Raw genomic sequence first — 19771 nt, 5'->3', positions numbered from 1 at the left:
CCAAAATAGCACTGACCCAGAGAAGATGGAAGACAATGCATCTGCCTAAATTGGAATTTTCTTACTCAGGATATGGAGTAGCCTTTGTGAATGTGGAACCTGGATACACCTCATTGTCCATGCAGAATCCACAGCATTGAAACTAGGTGCCCAATCCTGGCCCTCCCAGCTTCTAAGTGGTATTTTGATAAGTTTTTGGATGAACTCCTGCACAGAGTAGAAAATGTGACTTCTAATGATTCTCATTTTTTGATTGATTTACTAAATTGTACCCCAGATTTTTGATTTAGCACCAGACCCATTTTTGGCTTTGGGTGTACTAAAACAGTTAAGCTTATTAGATGTAGATATTAGTCCAAATGGAATTGAAACCAGATTTTTGAGGAAGGGAATCGAAAGTAACAAATTATTGACACATTTCATTACTTTCAGTGCAGACTAAAATACTGGACAAATAAGTAGAGTAAATTCACAGTTTAGATGGTTCTTGGAACAAGGGGAGGCCTTGAATTCCTGACAGTCAAACATTAGATCTAATCTCTCAGCTAACATGGCTTTGCTTAAAATTGCAGATATAATTTTTGGATTAGATTTTAAATCAGGCCTTTTTGATGAGTGAAGTTTTGGATGATTTACTTTGTTATATGAATTAGCCTATGTTATGGTCGGGGGAGAGGGTGCAGAGTGGCTTTAGTTGGCTTTCGTTATTCAGCTTTAATGGTTTAATTGTTATTAGAACAGAAAATGGCACCGTGTATATATCAAGTCTTCTTCAGAACTGAAACTAATTCCTTGGATACCTGCAGGGATTCATATCTATATTGGATCATACTAGCTACAGTTCTTACAGAGGCCCTTTCTCCTCTTCTCCCCCAACACACCGGCCTCACTCCCTTAGGATAGATTGGCTTGGTATGCAGTCAGTTTACATGGCCCTCTGGGGCTTACACACACCATATTGCCTTATAAACACCTTCTGGATTGGGAGCCTATATTTACACTCTATATGTAATAAGTTTAGTGAGGAATCTAGTGTGTGTTGTCTTGACAATACTAAACATTGAAACGTTGTTTATCAGATGAATCCTTTGGTTTCATGGCACAACGGGGCATTGCTTCAGGAGGCCATAGCGAGATTGTACGCTCCCTGAAAAATCAAATTCCATGCATGTGAGCTTCCTGGCTGGCAGTGCATGGAGGTGGGTGTTTGAAAAGAGGACCAAGACAATAGCAAGAGGGAGGTATCACAAGAAAGTGTGACATTACTTAGCTTAGAGCTGGACAAAAAAAATTGAGGAATAATGTATTCAGTGAAAAATGCCAGTTTGGTTGACCTGAAACTCTTCATGAATTTCACAAGAATAGTTTCTGCCATTCACAAAAAGGCCAGTGGAAGAGGTGTTGAGGCCTTCATTTAGCCCAATGTTTAGGGCACTCAGCTGGGATGTATGGCCTACACCCACATTTGAATTCCTGATCTGAACAGGCTTAAAACAGACTCTTTCGATTCACTGAAAATTCAAGAGAATTCCAGATTTGGTTTGACTCAAACCAGTTTTTTTTCCCATTGTCTGAACCTAAAAATCAGTCCTTTGTCCCACTCTAACATAGCCCCTCAGTCTTTCCTACTCCAGCCATTGGCTACAATAGATTTGAAGGATGATACCTCCCCATTTCTCATATATCTCCCAGTAACCTGTTATTACAAACCATAGACTGTTACTGAATGAATGTAGGGAAAATATTCATTCTCATAATCTTTTACTTTGTATGTAATAAAAACACACACAATGCAATATTACTGTAGATCTGATATGGACTAGTGATCACACCCCATAATTTTGCACCCCATATAACTGGATGCTTTTTTCCTTGTGATTTTCACAATGTCCTTGTTGTCTTCAGAAAACACTAGGAAAGCTTTGCTGTGCTTAATTCAACACTCCACGTTTACATAATGACAACCAAAATTATGCTGTTGGCCGTACCCGAATCTTGCAAAGACATTGAGTTCAGAATCCATCGGTTCAAATTCAAGCACTTACTCAACTTTAAGTATGTGAATAGGATTTAAGCGCTAAAGCTGGTTGGAAAAGTATTTTATATTTTACAAACATTTTGAAGGAAAAGAAAATATTTTGTTTGGACTGAAATTTTTGGTGGATTTTTTTTTTTTTTTTGGTGAGGTGAGGTTTTTTTTTTTTTAAAAAAAGAGCAAAATCCCCAAAATAGAAAATGTGTCATAAATTGTGACATTTTGAATTTTGATTGTTGAAAACCGAAACATTTCCTTTTGGGGTTTCTGATTAAAACTCAAAATATTTCAAAATGGAAATTTCCTTGTGGAAAATTTCTGTTAAGTCAAAGACGCATTTTTTACTTAATTTTTTTTCAGTGAACATTTTTCAACCAGCTATAAGAAGTATTTTCCTGAATAGGGACCTTTATAAACAAAATAATGCTGTCTGATGAAAATTATTTTATATAAAAGGCAAGCTAAAAAAACAAGAAGTTGAAACCATATAAGGTGTGATAGCATGGACTTGCCCCAAAACAGCATCTTTCTGGATAAAGCTAATCCAAAAAGATTAAAATTCAATGAAAACAAATAAAACTTGGGACAACTAATTTTAGCTAATGCTGAAATAAAGGATGACCCCCGTCCCCTAAAATACTGGTTAGAATGTTATTTCTAGTTGGGAAATACCTTTGGGACATTGCAGTCATTTTTTATCACGCTTTACAGAGATTGGTTACCACAAATGAAGCATTTACTAGAATTGAGAAGTCACATATTTTCAAGATAAGCAAAAGTAATCATTGTCTATTTAGTCCCCCTCTTTGATTACTTTAGTTGTATATGACTATCCTTCAACCAATGAATGATTGAAATTCATGAGGCTGTGGTGTTGCTTTGTCATCTTAAAAATGAGCTGTCCTGCAGCTCTTTGGGAGAGTAAGAAAATGTAGTCATACATAACCCTTGCTGAGAGAAAATACCAGTGATATTGGCTTAGTCACCTCGGGGTTAGATAAAAGTAATTGTTCTAATGTTATTGTATTTAAAAGTAATAGGTATTTGAAGAATCAAAACAAAACTGTACAGTAGACAGTGGTTATTCATCTAAAAAGATGAAGGAGTTAAACACAAGCTTCAGATAGAACTGATTTGTTCACCCTTTTCAGAGGTGCCATGTGTCTATTGTCACATATATTTTACACACCTAGAGACATATCTGGACAAGGAGACCATGAAAATATGTTTTGTATATAGGAGATCATGTCTCTAATATAGTATCATGATTGTAGGCCACACACAATAATGGCATATTGAAGTAGCTTGTTGCCACCAGCAATGATTCAGTTAACCTTTGATTAAATGTTGGAATTTAAACTATGAAAAGGTCTGAAATCTGACACAGTCCTTTGACACCATACTGTCTGTCATTAAATATAATCCTGCACTAGGTACTGAATTCTGAAAATAGAATTAGACTACTTTGGTTTTCAACTGTAACCTTTCCATAATGTAAACTGACCCCTGCTGTGTTTGGAGATTTCCTGATTTACTGCTTCATCTTCTAACTGTGTGTGTGTGAGAGAGAGAGAGAGTGCTTCTGTGTGTGTGTGAGAGAGAGAGAGAGCACTTCCGGGGGTCTACTGAGTACAGACCAGACAACTCAACGACCAGCCCCGTTAGTATCAGTCACTGGGTCAGAGAGCTTGCCCACAAAGGCCTCGTTGCTTGATCACCCTTAGGATTTTCTCCCTGCTCTAAAATGGTCAGGCCATCAGCCAAACAGTCTCACTGGGTTTTTTTTTTTTTTTAAATCTTTTCTATTACAGCTTCAATGCTCTGAGGCTCGCCTCACTTTAACCTCCCCTTCACCCACCCTGATGAACCAGAACGCAGTCACCATCATGCTGCTGCATGGGACTTTTTTTCACACCATCATTGGCAATCCTTACCAGTTAAATAAGTTGCTTATTAGCTGGTAGCTGCCAAATCCTGCCCCTTATTTTCCATCCCTTCTTATTGAAGGGAGAGTTAGTAAGAAACTCCACAAGGTGAATCTCATGGTCTTGCCTGACCCTTCCATGCCGTATCTCGGAATTTTGCCCTGTTGATTATATTAGACGCTGCTCTGTTTGCAATGGGGAGTACTGAGTCACTGCGTCAGTTTGCCGTGTTCCACCTGGGCATATACAAGAAAATGAATTAATTTAAGGAGCACAAGTCAGCAGCAAGTTTCTTTTGGCAAAAAGATTGTGGCTTCCTTGGGAACCAAGATTAAATAATTTGGATCGTTTAATGGTTCAGTGAACTGTGAAATTGCACTGCTACATGATGAGTTGTTTGTCAATTTCAGTTTGGAGCCTCTGGTCCAACTGAACTGTGCACGGCTCAGGATAAGAGGGGAAAGAGGGAGGGAAAGATAGTTTTATACAGTCTTTGTAGCTTCCTGATCTTGGGGCTGGTTGGCCCCTGCTGCAATAAGTTGCACCTACTCACCTTTAGCACCAAGGACTGTAATGGAGCTGATAATGTTCTGACCCTCAACTTCTTAAAATTTAGGCAATGTTTACACTGCACTTTCATCAGTAAAACATTTGTCGGTCAGGGGTGTGAACCCCCCACCCCCCAGACCAACAAAAATTTTACTGACAAAAAGTGCTGCTGTGGACAGTGCTTTGTTGGTGGGAGACGCTCTCCTACCTACAAAGCTACCGCCCCTCATTGTGGGTGGGTTTATTTTGTCTCTTTCGGCAGGCTAACCGTCCATTTATTTTCCATGTGAAGGAATTTTCAGGTCCCATGTGAAGCTAAATTCAGACAGTCTGCAAAATTATTGGGTGAAATTTACCTTGCTATGGGGTTGTGCGTCGGATGCAATATTAATGGCTTTCAAAGGCGGGGGGTTGCTACTTTTAGGATCAGGCCCTAATAATTTAGTTAAACCGTCCCTGCGCCCAACCCAGCAAAGCTTGAATTTAGTGTAGACAACTATAAACAAGCAAAGACAGTGGTGTTCAAAATGATTCCCTCCAGGATATAGCCTTTTTTAAGGGAGGAGAGTGAAATGTTTAAGTCTTGTCATTGGGGTTCATTTCATAGTACTGTAAAGTGGATGAATTTTGGCAGATTGTTGTTTGAATGAGCATTAGCAACATCTGTTGCATAATCATTGTTTCTGATAACTTGCTGGAGATAAACACTTTGGAATAAATGGCATAACATAATATTTCCTGGTGGGATACTAAGTTTAACCCGTCTGTGACACTAATCTCATAATTCACTCGCTGAGTACTAAAGATCACTTTTACAAATTAGATTTATTTGATAATCCATTCAGTGTTTTGACATATTGGGTATGTTCCAGCTAATATTCCTTCCCATCTGATCTGACAATGCCCGCAAGGGAAGCAGAAGGCTGCAGTCATGAATTTTCTTTTTTTCTGTAGTCTGGGCATGATGAGGGAATCAACAGACTGTAAAATCGGCTCTGTAATTAAAGGCGGGGCACGTCGGTGTGATAAATCGCTTTACTTTTGCTTTCAGAGGCACTAAAAAGATGCCAAGAAATGAAGTTAATGCCTTCCCCAGGTTCAGGGTGTCCCTGTTCGAAACATGGAATTTGATGCTTTGGTTATTTATTATCAGCTTGTATTTTGGTAGTGCTTATTGGCCCCAGCCAAGATCATTGTGCTAGGTACTGAACCAACACAGGAGGAGACACTCCATGCCCCAAAGAACTTTGTCCAAATAGACAGAGTATTGAAAGAATGGGAGGAAGTATGTATTATTATCCCTATTTTGACAGAGAACTGAGGCACGGAGCGCTTAGGTGACTGGTCACACAGGAAGTCTGGGATACAGCTGGGATTTGAATCCAAGCCTCCTGATCCCTGGCTCACTGCTTTAATAAGAAGACGACCCTTCCTCTAAAAGTACTGTCTGTTCTAAAAGCGACATTCTTGCTGGGATACATGGTACATGATTGTCATTTTCTTTACAAATGAGCAATTCAAAGTGGGATCTTAGCTGCAGTATACTATGGAGTACAAGGTGCTCACTACTATATAGATGAAATTGAATAAAGCTGGATGTGCAGCATAGATACCCCAGAGGCAGTGATGAGTAAATTGTGCCCATAGTGCTCACCTGCTGGGTTATAGGACATGAGAATGCGTGATGTGTTTCTGCTTTTGTCTTCATTGCTGTTCATTTTTACTTGTTCAGAGCTTCTAAGTTCATGGCTTTTAAAACTGAAAATGAAAAAAAAAATACTATGAACGACTTGATTTCTTCAGCTCTCTAAATATTGATTCACCACTAGTTCCTTTAAAAAAATAATTGTATGTAGAGTCCCAGTAGAGTCTAAAGGTTATCTATGGTCTTGTGGCCTCTGAATCCTAACCGCTATGCAACTGTGGTTGGTACAGTGGAAAGTGAGAGGTCAAAGAAACTAGATACCTTACGTATAGCAACAGGATTAGCAGCTTTGGCTGTTCTGCAGTTATTAATTTGAAGCAGGGCCTTATCTTATAACAAATGTTGCTCAGGTGCCACAAAGAGGAAAAAATGTGTTTTCATTTTGAAAGGAAATTGTATTTTTATATTTCTAATTGATTTATGAATGTTTTCCAGAGTAAATATAGATCTCGGAATAGACAGATCCTTTTTCACTTTGACAGATAGGGGTGTATTCTTAGAGTGTTAAACGTTCTTCACAATTCAAAACTGGTATTTCAGTCTGACCTTTGGGCACTGAATGATTCAGGGACCCTGTGGAAGAAACAATTTGGGATTGTGTAATTAAAGACTGTGTCATAATGTATTATACATCAGAGAACTGGACTAAGGGGGAAAGGGCAAGCTGCATTCTTGCATTTTCTGAGTGTGTGACATTGTAACGTGAACATTCCTTTACTGTACTTATTTTTAAAATCTGATTTAATAGTTGTCAAGGTTCCTTCCCCACTCTGAACTCTGGTGTACAGATGTGGGAACCTGCATGAAAGAACCCCTAAGCTTATTCTTACCAGCTTAGGTTAAAACTTCCCCAAGGCACAGATTCCTTTCTTGCCTTGGGATCGCTGCCACCACCAAGTGATTTAACAAACAATCAGGGTCAGGGAAGGGACCACTTGGAGTCCTATTCCCCCAAAATATTACCCCAAGCCTACACCTCCTTTCCTGAGGAAGGCTTGAGCATATATCCTAACCAATTGGTTACAAAATGTTCAAAGACCCAAACCCCTGAGTCTTGGAACAATGGAAAAATCAGTCAGGCTCTCAAAAGAAGGATTTTATTTAAAGAAAAGGTAAAAGAATCACCTCTGTAAAATCAGGATGGTAGATACTTTACAGGGTACTCTGATTCAAAACACAGAGGATTCCCCTCTAGGCAAAACTTTAAGTTACAAAAAGACACAAAAACAGGAATACACATTCCCCCCAGCACAGCGAATTTACAAGCCAAAACAAAGAAAACCTAATGCATTTTCTAGCTAAATTACTTACTAACTTTGCAGGAGTTGGAGGGCTTGCATCCTTGATCTGTTCCTGGCAAAGGTATCACACAGTCAGATAAAAGCCTTTCCCCCCCCACTCCAGATTTGAAAGTATCTTGTCCCCTCATTGGTCATTTTGGGTCAGGTGCCAGCGAGGTTACCTTAGCTTCTTAACCCCTTACAGGTGAAAGGATTTTGCCTCTGGCCAGGAGGGATTTTATAGCACCCTTCCCTTTATATTTATGACAATAGTACCCACAAAATATAACATGCCTCTACCATCTTGCCTTTCTCCTTCTGCACCCTACTTAAGCCTCTTCATGTATGTGGCATTTGCTGACTCCAGGTCTGTTCAACGTTTAGTAGATACTACCTGACCTTTTAAAGGTGTTGAATTCCTGCTTTCATGCATACACATGACATTGCTTGTTTGTCTCAAACTCTGAAAGCACAAAATACAGAATAAGGAGATTGCCAGTATCTGCAAAATATTGATTTGTGTGCCTGTCTTTGGCCAGCACCTGTACTTTCTGGAATACACTATACATTTCACTGTCCTCATCACATCTGTATTCCCCTTTGGGAAAGTCCATACTCTTACAATACCATTTTATTTTTAATACATTTGAAGTAAGATGAAGTCGGTGGGAGCTTAGTATATTTAAAACTGAAAGCACTTATTTAGGTACCTAACTATAGACAACTTTGGGCATTCATGTTTGAAAATCCTGGCCTTATCAGTCCCTTTAGGTTTTTTAGATCAGCATTCCTTCATTCCAGCTCAGCCTCTTTGGTGTTCATGTAAAACCTGAATATTGAACTACAGGTGGCAGCAAATGTCAAAAACATCAAGGATAAAGAATGTAATTTATTTCAGAGTGGATTGTGGCTGCTGAATAACTTAAACTTCTTGTCAACTGAATGCATCCGATGACGTGAGCTGTAGCTCATGAAAGCTTATGCTCAAATAAATTTGGTTAGTCTCTAAGGTGCCACAAGTACTCCTTTTCTTTTTACAACTTCTTGCTTTATCATAAGATGAATTTTTATATATATATACACACACACACACACATACACTTCCACCTCCACACCATTATTTAACATGGTTTATTCACTGTGTGTTTCAGTTTATTTGAAATGGAAGAAATATCTGTTTCCAAGCATCTCAACTTGTAGAGTGATATGTTGTGGGCTGTTTGAGCTGAACAGTGGTGCAAGTACAACAGTGGTTTAAAATTCATCTTTGTGTTCTCTAGATCTTGGTACCGGCTTTGTGCAGGGTCTGGTCCTCTCTATACTGGGTTACATCAAATGGAATCAGGTTCTGTGGTATGGGTCTCTGGGACAGTTCACAGGTAGCCTGTGATGAGACAGAGGTGTCAGGAGAGATGCCAGTGTAATCTGAGTTTGCCTGTTTCAAACAGTGGGGGAGTAATGGTGCCATACTTGCCTGCTACTTATTGATTCTCTTGTAATAAAACTGCAAACATCTGACACACAGAAGTACATTTCTGTCCCTTCATTGTGGCATGATACTTGGCAATACAATGTTCCTTGCTAGCAAACCAAGTTCAACATGATGTCAGCTAATTTTTTTACATATTGTAGGGAATTTGTTGTTTTCCCCAAAGCTCCAATGGCAAGAGATCACATTGCCAATTAATAGGCAGATTCTGCAAAAGGCTTGAGGCCAGATGCTCTGTAGGTGTAAATGGCCTTGGCTTCCCCTTAGCGTTCAGGAAACTGGCAGTTGCCTTCTATTTTACATATGTATCTATATTTTGATAAAGCAGCAAACACAATCCTCCTGTATGGTGTTCTTCAGCTAACAGAGTTGTAACTATTAAACAATAAATAAAATACAGTTGTGCCACCTTAGATCACTGATTCCCAACCGACCTGAGACCTGGCAGACAAAGGGCCAGAGTCGAAGCACCATTAAGGCTGTTTTGAGCTGCTCCAAGGGCACAAAGCCCTAAAGCCAGCTTAGCTGGCAAGTGGACCATTTCCTCCTGTGCAGCAGAATCCGCTGCTGCAAAGGGCCACTCCAGGTGGCTTCTAAACCACATTATTCCCAGACACTTGTGCTTGGAGCTTTCCCAGGAGCAAGGGGGCATAGCCAGGATGCGTCTATGCTCCTATGGTCCCTAGCCGTTGTAATAGCTTCTGGGGAACACAGCTAGTACCAAGTAAGTAACCATGAAGCTGATTTGCTTTGAGTGGAGGGTAGCTGGGCCTCAGTTGACCCCAGGGCTGAGGAGCACAAAGATGACTTTAAAACCACATTAAGCTACTCACACCGGAGCTGCTCAAAGTGCAGCTTTGGTATAAAGCAGGTCCTGGAACCGTGTTTGTCTCAGGAGTGAATTTTTATGGCAGAATAACCCTCCAGAAGTCAAAATGAAGGGTACAGAAGGGACAGTAAGGAATGTGTGGTGGTTCGGTGCTTTCTCTCCCCCATGAGAGCTGCAGGCATGAAGGGAGAGCAGCATACTGGAGACAAGAACCACTATATGACTTTGGCTTTGTGTACGCTGGACTTTTGTCAGTAAAACTTTTGTCATTCAGGGGTGTGAACCCCCCTCCCCCCGAACAACAAAAGTTTTACTGTTAAAAAACACCCGTGTGACACTCTGTCGGTGGGACAGCTCTCAAAAAAGCCAACAAAGCTACTGCCTCTCATGGGCGGGATGGAATTTTTTTGTTGGCGGGAGAGCTCTCTCCTGCTGACAAAGAGCCGCTACACTGCGTGCTTTTTAGAGGCACGGCTGTAGCGGCACAGCTATGTTGCTAAATGGTGTGAAGTGCAGACATAGCCCTAGAGGGGAGAATTTTCCCAAAGACTTTACAGCACTAATTGTGTTGGGTGAGGCTCTCAGAAGAGGAATCAAATAATAATCATTGGTGGGTGGAAGGTGAACTCTAAAGCAGAAAATTGTAAATGAAAATAAAGTAAAGAATTTTGCTTCAAAAGCAAAATATTCGCCAGGGAGTTCTGCTCCATTACCCAAAAGAAAATAAACCTGCAGTTCAGTGATGCATCTGAATGGGAACAGATCTGAGATTTGTAGTTTCCTTGAGAGCAGATAGTGATTCTAAATATAAGCACGAGGGGGCTGTGAAGGCGGGGAGATCCTTGTCTTTAGTGGAAGAATAAATATTATCTGAAGCTGATTTATCTGACTGATGGATTCTTGTCTCACATTAAGAGAACAGTCTGTTTCTTACAGACAATATCACCAGTGGTTCCACAAGGTATGGGCCGCTTCTCCGGGCTTTGTTTTATGTTTTGCAAGATGTAAAACACTGTCGGCATCTACTTTGCACTAGAAGTATTAAATAAGAAGAATAAATTAAAAATGCTATTGTGCTGAATTCATATATTGGCTAACTACCCAATAATGATTACAGAAATAAAACAATTGTAATCTAACCGTGCAAAAGGGAAATTATGCAGGCTAAATAGAGGCAGATCCACCAAAACTGCAGGCTCTCCAAACATGCTTATGGGTATGTGAATTTAATTTAATAATATTGGACCAGATCTGCAATCCATATGTAAGCAAGCTGCTTGCATGCCACTATGGGTTTTGGCCCATCATGTCTAACACTATGTTTATTGTATCTTATTGTAATGTTTTGGCACAACACTCTGTATAAAAATAACAATAATAAAATTGTCTCCCTTCTTTTTGTTCCTTGTTCCTTTTCCCTTCCTTTTCTCATTTTCATTGTCTTGAAATATCTTTTCATCCCTCTTCCTTTAATACTATTTTCTCCGTTTTGTCTAGTGTTAAATTTTCAGATTATTTTTTATCCCCAACCATTTCATTTAATCTCTTCAAAGACATGCTGATTTTCATCTTCCTACAAATTATTTGCTTTGCTTCCTTCATCTCTCTCTTCATCTTCTTTCCCCTTCTTCTCTTTCTGTTCTTGTGCTCTCACCTCAGTCTTTCCTATACATTCTTTTTCAGTCTCACTGTCCTTTTCTTTCTTTGCCCATGCCCTCTGATTTTTCATCTCATCCTTCAATACCCCCAACTACAATATTCTGTCAACTTCTCCTTTTCTTTCTCCCCTCCCCGCCCTCTTCCTCTCCTCTCTCTGGAAGAGGTCCACAGGGAGGGGCTCAGTCTGCCTCCCACCTTTCCATCTAACTGAAAGATATCCTTGGAGAGCCTCATTTTTTTTACCCATAGAGCATAGAGGGGTAGCTTCTCTCCAGCTCACTTGCCTGGGCAGCAGTGTGCTTTGGTAGCACTTTTATTGCTGTTGTGAGGCAGCCCAATGTCCTCAGGTCTTGTAAAAAGAAAACGAGGACTTGTGGCACCTTAGAGACTCATAAATTTATTTGAGCATAAGCTTTCATGAGCTACAGCTCACTTCATCGGACCTTCAGGCCTTGTGGAGCTTGACTCCTGCTGAACGCTGTGAGTAGCTTAGAAGTGAAACAGACCCACCCTTACTGCGATGGCACCCCCATGTCATGATGAATGGCACTGTCTGGGCTCCTGACAAGAGAGAGAACAGGAGCATATTTTTGTACATAAAGTTCCCCCTGCCTAAAAATAGAAGCTACAGTTGCCAACTTTCTAATCGCACAAAACCGAACCCCTTTGCCCCACTCTGTTCACTGCCCCTTCCCCTTTAGCCTGGGTCCAGCACTTCACCCAGTTCAGTCTTTGTTCCTCAGGTGTTTCCAGGAGTCTCTTTGGCTGGGAAGTCAGTGAAGAGCCATGATGGTGTCACTCCCCTGCCTTAAATAGCCTTTGCATATGGCGGGAATCCTTTGTTTCAAAGCTTGGTTCCCACGCCCCGTCAGTGGAAAAATACTGGTATCCCAAGATGGAGTCCAGCACCAAGTGACCTGGTCACATGTCCTTGTATTGTCACAGCAACCATGTGTTGGAGGCTGTCTGCAGCATCCTCAGGAAGGCTCCCAGGTGGGAGATAAGCTTCTCCTAAAGCCTATTGTTGTCTCCTAATGGCTCATTAACATGAATGGGCCCTTCCCAGCCAGTCATCTAGACTGAGAGCCTTTTGCGGAGTGAGCATTCCCCAGGTGTAAACACATTTGTAATACAAATATACAGTCAATATTCCTAATTTCAGATACAAAAATGATACATGCATACAAATAGGATAATCATATTCAGTAAATCATAATCTTTCCAATGACACCTCACATGTCTTATAATCATCATGTATTTTATGCAAGATGTCATAATCATATCAGAACAATATCGCTGTGAAGAATATGGGGTGCAGTGTCACAAGTGCTATTTTCCACAAAACAAATGCACTGCAGTCAGTGAGAGGATGTTCTGTAGCATGCAAAACTGAAACTTTTAGTTACACATTTTGCATGAAGAATTTTGCTGTTTCCCAACTTCTGTAATTTCATGATAAATAGCATTTTTCATATCCAAACACCATGCATTTTCTCAAGTGGTTGATGTGAAGCCATCTTAGCTTGAAGATAGACAATTATTTGCTCAAAAAAAAAAAAAAAAAAAAAAGCAGTCCTTATTGAAATTGTCCATCAGGTTTTTGAGTTAAAAATGCAACTTCCTCCAAAAATAAAACAACTAAAACTGCCTCCCTGATAGTTGAATTGTTTTTCATTTGGTTTCTGAGCAGGATTTGTCATGTCTCCCTCCCAGTTTGCTGCAGTCTTGTCCTAGGAGGCACTCTGTCTGTGACTAATGGTTAGATCAGTCTCTAGTGAGCTGTAGCTCACGAAAGCTCATGCTCAAATAAATTGGTTAGTCTCTAAGGTGCCACAAGTACTCCTTTTCTTTTTATGACCATTCAGTCCTATGATTTACCAAAAAAGAGCTGGATTAAAAGGGTGTGCTTTGTGACATTCTGTTAGAAACGAGATTGAAACTGCCAACTCATTTCATATAGGCTATTAATTAATACAGACTTGATCAATAGTCATCTGGGCTAGAATCATACTGGTGTCCTAATCGTAAAAGGCTCCATATCTCATTAACAATTTCCTGAACCAGCTACCTCCTCCCAGTATCTCCCCAATACCTTGATCTAGTATTTGCTTGTTTTTTAAGAAGTAGATGTTCTCCACTATCTGGCTTTTTATGTTGAATCTCTTTTTTAGGAAATGACTGATTTCTCCATATTTTCATCAATTTAAGATATATATTTCTGAATTCTTAAATGCTGGATAATATCAGAAGAAGAGTTGATGTAAGACAACAATCTGGTGATGTGTGAGACAGAATTAGAAATCATTTCAGATTCTACCTGTTGTGAAATACACCTCTCCTAATTTATCTGCTCTCTGTGTATTTGTCACAATAAAAAGGATGAAATCGAGACTAGAAGTGATGTTGCTATTATCACTGATAGGTTTTGAACAAGCAGTCTTCTTACTCATTTTCAAGGTAATTGCTCTTTTGATATAAATCAAAGCTAAATAAAAGCCTTTTCCATTCATTGTGCCTCTTCAGTTGCATACTGCAGCATTTTTAGTTTGAAGGGTAAAATATGGTCTTATGGATTTATTACACCCTGGGTTTTGTATTGATTTAGAAAGCTAGGTTGATCTGAATATGTACAATGAACAAGTCTAATTAAGCTGAAGTTCCTGAGAAAATGAGGATAAAATGGACTACAAAGAGAGGTTGAAACTGGTCCCTCAATTGTTGAGAGGCATACAAATGGAACAAGAGGCATTTCTAGGCTAAGAGAATAAAAATCAGTTGAGATTTACCACTGCCAGACATCATAAACCAAAGGGTGATTAAAGAACAAACAGTCAGAAGGGCAAGAGAAACAACCAGTGCACTTTAATTTGTATTTTGGCCAGTGGAATGTGAGAGATTAAACAAAAATTGAAAGCAAGTTGTATTTGTCAGACTAAGAATGTGACATATAACCTGATTATTTCAACCAAGAAAAGTGAGTAAAATAAAACCCAGATACATATATTAAAGGTAAGAAGATATTCATTTATGCACAAAAACTAGTGAGGGTCCCTGCATAAGAGCAGTCTGAACATTTGAACATTATTGAGAGGGAGAGATGTCATTATGTTAAACGACATAGCATTCTGCCACAAAAATGCATGTTCAAAACAAAGCAAAGGACAGAGTCAGCAAATATTTTTAAAATGTTTTATTATAAAGGATAGGAACCCATGTCCCCATTTTTTTTCAAACCCAGATAAATAAACAGTATATATCTTGCTCTGGGGTTTTTTTTAATGTGTTTTGTCTTTTGCAACAGTATCTACAAAATGGCATTCCTAACTCAGAGACCTGGAAAAAAAAATCACGTGAGAACACAGAGGAAGGCAGAGGACAGTTTTTGCACCCAAATGATGACTACACACAATGCGAAGACTGCTGGAAACAGAGACAAAGCAGCGCTATGGAGAACTGCTGAGCAAAAAATAGTTGGGTAATTTAACCCACAGAACACAACAAATTAATCCCTTGGGCAGGATTATTTTAAAAAACCATACAGATGCATAAAAACAAAGTCCTTCCTACTTGGAAAACTTTGAGCTATCAAAATTACAAAAGAATCCTGTGGTGTTCCTTGTTCTTTCATGTTGCCTTAAAAAAATCTATAAAAAACAAAACTAAACCCCACAACCAATAGATTGTTGTTTTGCCTGATTTCAACAATAGCTTTTTTTTAAATAAAACAAAAACAAACAACCCCAGCCACATATGTTGAATGAGTCTGATCTTGTTCCCATTTCAATCAATGGACATTTTACATTTGAGTTCAATTGGAGTAGGATCAGCCTCTTTATTTTTCTCAAAGCAGGAATTGAATGCAGAGACTAATTTCCAAAATTGATTTCCCCATCAGATTATGTCAACACAGGTTTTTAAATAGAAAGTATAATACCTTTAAGGTGGGATGCAACCCAACCTCTTTGTTACAAACTTTCTTTTTTCTTATAGGCACCTTAAATATTCCAATATTTGAAATGTGTAGCTCACCCTGCACCCATGCCACATTTTTAGTATAAAAGAAATTACTTGATATGACACATTGCTATGGGAAGTAACATGTGTAGCACCTTTCTAGAGTTAGTTTAATATTATATCCTGTTGTAGTTTTGCATTCATGTACATTTAATAGGGTCAACGCAGCATGTACAAATTAAATGGCCATTATTCTTACTGTAGAGATATACACATGCTATTTACAATTCATAATTATTCCTTTATTTTCTATAATGTTGTGATGAATACTTTTTATAGTAATAGCTGAAGCAGAGTGTAAAGCTGGCTTGCCTCAGTTATTCACAAAATAGGTGAAATAATATAGTGAAGAAATGAAGATCTAATAACAATTTAAAATAATTAACGCTAAAGTGTGCACATGCAAAGATATTTTAAAATGAATCCATCCAGGTAAACTACATGTTTATGCCATTTTTATACACCCTAACAGTCTGCTTTGCTGTGTACTTTGAAAGGAAATCGTATATGCAAAAGAACATATTTCTTCATGATATATTTCACGTTCTTTAAACTTTCCTCCAATTTTTCAGTGTGACATTCACACTGTTTTTAATGCAGGCAAAAGCTGAAGGGGAAAAAACATGGTTACTTTTGTTATCACACTAAAAATCCTGGCTCAAGGATTATGCCAATTATCTGGATTACCTACACTTACTTTGCCCTAACAGTGCTGAGCAATTGACGATTTTCTGCACATTACCCTTATCATTCTTCATGCACTGTGACTCAGTATGTTTATCAGGAACATGTTTTACATTTGAAAAGGGCTGAATGAAAAATAACTCTAGCGTACACTATTTGATTCTGGGTTTAAGAGAAATCCATCCATCTAACTTCAGTTCACTTAAAAAAGACAATGATTGAAGTGGTCATTTTGAATAGTTTAAGATGTGCATTAATAAAAGCTTATCTGTAATACTTTTGCATAGATGTGATGCCATTTCACTGCTGAAAGCTATTCTTCTCAATAGATTATGGTAGATTTGCTTCTGTTCTTCAGTATTATCCAGTATATTTTTGCATTTTTTACACAAAAGAAAAGGCATCTGCCAACAGACACTAGATTCAGTCACAGTAACAGGAACACAAAGTTCACTTGTTCTCCTCCACTGGAAAATCATTACAGCCGCTTTCTCATAGGCCAAGCCGTCCCAATGTCATCAGCATATGGGCTGACTTGTGTAGAGTTTCTGCAGGCTATGAAGTGATAGTGGAGCAACTTTGTGTAGCTCCTACTTGTTGCTTTCATGAAGCCCCCAGCCTTTCACATCTGAAGGTTACACAAGAAGTTCTTCAGATAAGAGTGATATTGTGTTTTGTTCTTGTGTCCGCTGCTTGAGTGCATTTAAAAGTCCAAGGGCCGAATCATCATAGTTGTTGAATGTAAGGAATAGCTGGGGCCTTTGAAGTAGTGCCACTTTATCCCGTTTAGTTTTCCATGGTTTTGTCCAGCAGTATAGAACATTCCATTCAGATTGGAAGGGCCGCAGGCATCAAACCACCAGCCTGAAACAATTTTAAAAAAGGAATTAAACTGCCAGTTAACAAAGCATTTCCATTTTGTTTTACAGCTTTAACTGATAGGCAATTTGTGGCTCCTGTAAATGTTGTTAGTATGGCAAGGGTTTTGTTTTATGGCTGTGTTGGGTTATTTTGTGTTCAAGAGAATGCACATTGAGTTGTGCACTGAGTATGCATAGTATGACAGTGGCTGATGTGATGGAACAAAATAACTATGGATAAAATAAACTGGATTACATGTTAATATAGTATTATAATTTCCACCTCCCACAACTGATGTAAGTACAGTAGTCAAATTAATACTTCATAATGTATAATTTCACCTCTTGTGATTTTTTTCTCAAATTTAATCATTTGAAATTATTCAGTAAAACCTTTCATTAATTTGTTAAATCTGTGGTATGCATTTCAAGCTGTGTTGCTTAGTTTTAATTGGTCAAATGAGTCATATGATTCGTTTCTGTTCTCTGATTGGAGAAGTGTAATTCTTTTCAGGTAGGTAGTATGAATGTTTGAATAAACAGAAAGTAAAATTTTACTTTCAAAATGTGGAATGGAAGATTTACAACTAAATGTTCAAAAGAAAGAGGAGCAAGGATTAGTGGATATTTTTTCATTTAAATATCGCCAAAGTATAACTTCTTGTTCATCAGTTTGTCAAAACAAGCAGATTACTGGGTCTGGAAAGACCCAATATAGTGTAATCAACCCAATTCAGGCAATATACTATTACCGTAAGAAATCAAATACTAGAGCCTGCATCATCCTATACAATTGGACTACGGTGTTATTATTTATTTATAGTGTGATAATACGCAGAAGCCCATTGTTCTGGGTGATGTAGAAACACAGAGTAAGAGACAGTCTCTCTCCCAAAGAATTTACAGTCTAATTTAAAAGAAGATGCAACAGGTAGTGGTTACAAACAATTGAACAAACAAGCAAGGGATTAGAAGGCTAACACTAGTTGGAAATCCATGGTCACTCATACAAGTTTATATGCACAAGGAGATGGTTCTGAAGTTGTGTTTTTTGTGAATTACAGTATTGCCAGCCTGAGGTTGTTCAAAAATCATGTGTCAGACCCCTCAAAATAATGAGATTGGCTTAAAAATCATGAGAGTTTAAAAAATATAAATTTGGGGTACATTTTATTTTCCTTCTGTTTTTTTAACCTTAAGGGTGTTCATGTTCCAGCTTTTCACCACAGCCATAGCATTAAAAACTTAGTACAACTTTTTAAAAAAAAAATTAAACTGATATTCTCATGAGTAGGGGGGCTAGGCCTTAAGAAAAACACCAAATATCACTAGAAATTGGCAACACTGAAAATCCTGGCTCCACTGAAGACAGTGAAAGTTTTGGCATTGACTTAGCCAGGATCAGGATTTTGCTTACCAGCCATTTACCTAGGTATTATATAAAGATGCTCCGCTAAGACTGTGGGAGGCAAAGGAATGAATCCTCCCCTTCAGGCTGCAGAGTGCCGAGACCCCCTCTCCATGGCTGTCAAAGCATAGGTGGCTGGATTCCCTGTTTGTGGAGTGGATGTTGCATACTTAGAACAAAGATCAGCAGCGTTCCTGGGGTGTGAATCCTCCATATAAGTGCACTGACTGCTGCCTTCAGTGCCTTTCATGCCCATGGGGAGTGAGGGTGGGGTATGGGGGTGAGAGGCAGCATTTGTTCCAAGTCAAATTAGCTCATAATGTTCCACAGCTAGCCTGATAAAAATAAACCCTGGATCTTTTCCTTTTCAATTGGGTAATCACCTTGTCCCCTTTCTATTTAGACGTCATTGATTTCTCAGCTCCTCCACATACATAGAAACGTCTGTGAACCTGTTGCAAGCAGTACCAGCAGTATTCTACCAGGACTAGATAATGATCGAGCAGTGCACATATTTAGCTCAGTGATGTGAGGTTTCTTTGACTCCATGGAACAAGTCCATGTCTTGCAAACAAAGATGGAGCTTTTTAATGTTTAGTGTTCATTGTTCCCAGTCCAATGGGAGTCCCATTCTTGAGCTGGAATTCAAAAACCGAGATTTTTTTTGCAGTGCATACTTCCTAAATGTTTCCTCCAGTGTCAGCAGATTCTGCTGTTAGAGTTATGTCTGATTATAATAATCCATTGTTTGGGGGGGTTTAAACCACTGGATACAATAGTGACAATAGTTTACTTTGCCCTTTGCATTCAGACCTATGTTATTTATGTTTTTAGTCTTTTTAAATTAATTTCTTAGATTTTGGATACTAAGTGGGTTGTTGTTTTTTTTTCACAAGTAACACTTCATAAGCAACTCTTGGGGGGAGGATTTATGCCAGATAAATTCTGGCAAACTTTTATTTTGATATATTTGACCTCTCTTTGATTACAAAGTTATACCTATGGGGCTAATAACCAAAGAAGGAGAAAGCTGTACAACTGATGTTTTACTGTAACTACAGCATAATCTTGTAGAAACTTAAGAGAAAGCCGAACAGAGAAAACCTAATGCTCATGTTTCAAAGTTGGAACACAGATGCAGCTGGATTCTGTTTACTGTCTCACAATATAGACATGGCAAGCTGCATTAGTTACCATTTCATTTTACAGGAACAAGAACAGCAGGAAGGTGGGACTTGATCTGGGGTTTTTGCATTCAGTGGTGTCCTACAAATGCTGCCCAAAGAAAATAAAATTCTGAAATGGTATTAATAGAAAAAGCACTCAGAGGCGTC

General features: G+C 38.8%; 1 protein-coding gene across 1 annotated transcript in view; it reads right to left on the bottom strand.

Annotated features, from left to right (window-relative positions):
* Positions 1 to 14648: 14648 nt before the first annotated feature.
* Positions 14649 to 19771, bottom strand: part of ANGPT1 (angiopoietin 1) — a 212699-nt gene continuing 207576 nt past the window's right edge. Inside the window, exon 9 of the mRNA XM_073330323.1 lies at positions 14649 to 17033. Within this exon, the coding sequence (XP_073186424.1) occupies positions 16873 to 17033 (161 nt within the window). The 3' untranslated portion in view covers positions 14649 to 16872. The remainder of the gene's footprint in view (positions 17034 to 19771) is intronic.

The sequence above is a fragment of the Lepidochelys kempii genome, chromosome 2 (genome assembly GCF_965140265.1).
Source record: "Lepidochelys kempii isolate rLepKem1 chromosome 2, rLepKem1.hap2, whole genome shotgun sequence".
NCBI lineage: Eukaryota > Metazoa > Chordata > Testudines > Cheloniidae > Lepidochelys > Lepidochelys kempii.
This window is presented reverse-complemented; position numbering and strand designations above follow the sequence as displayed.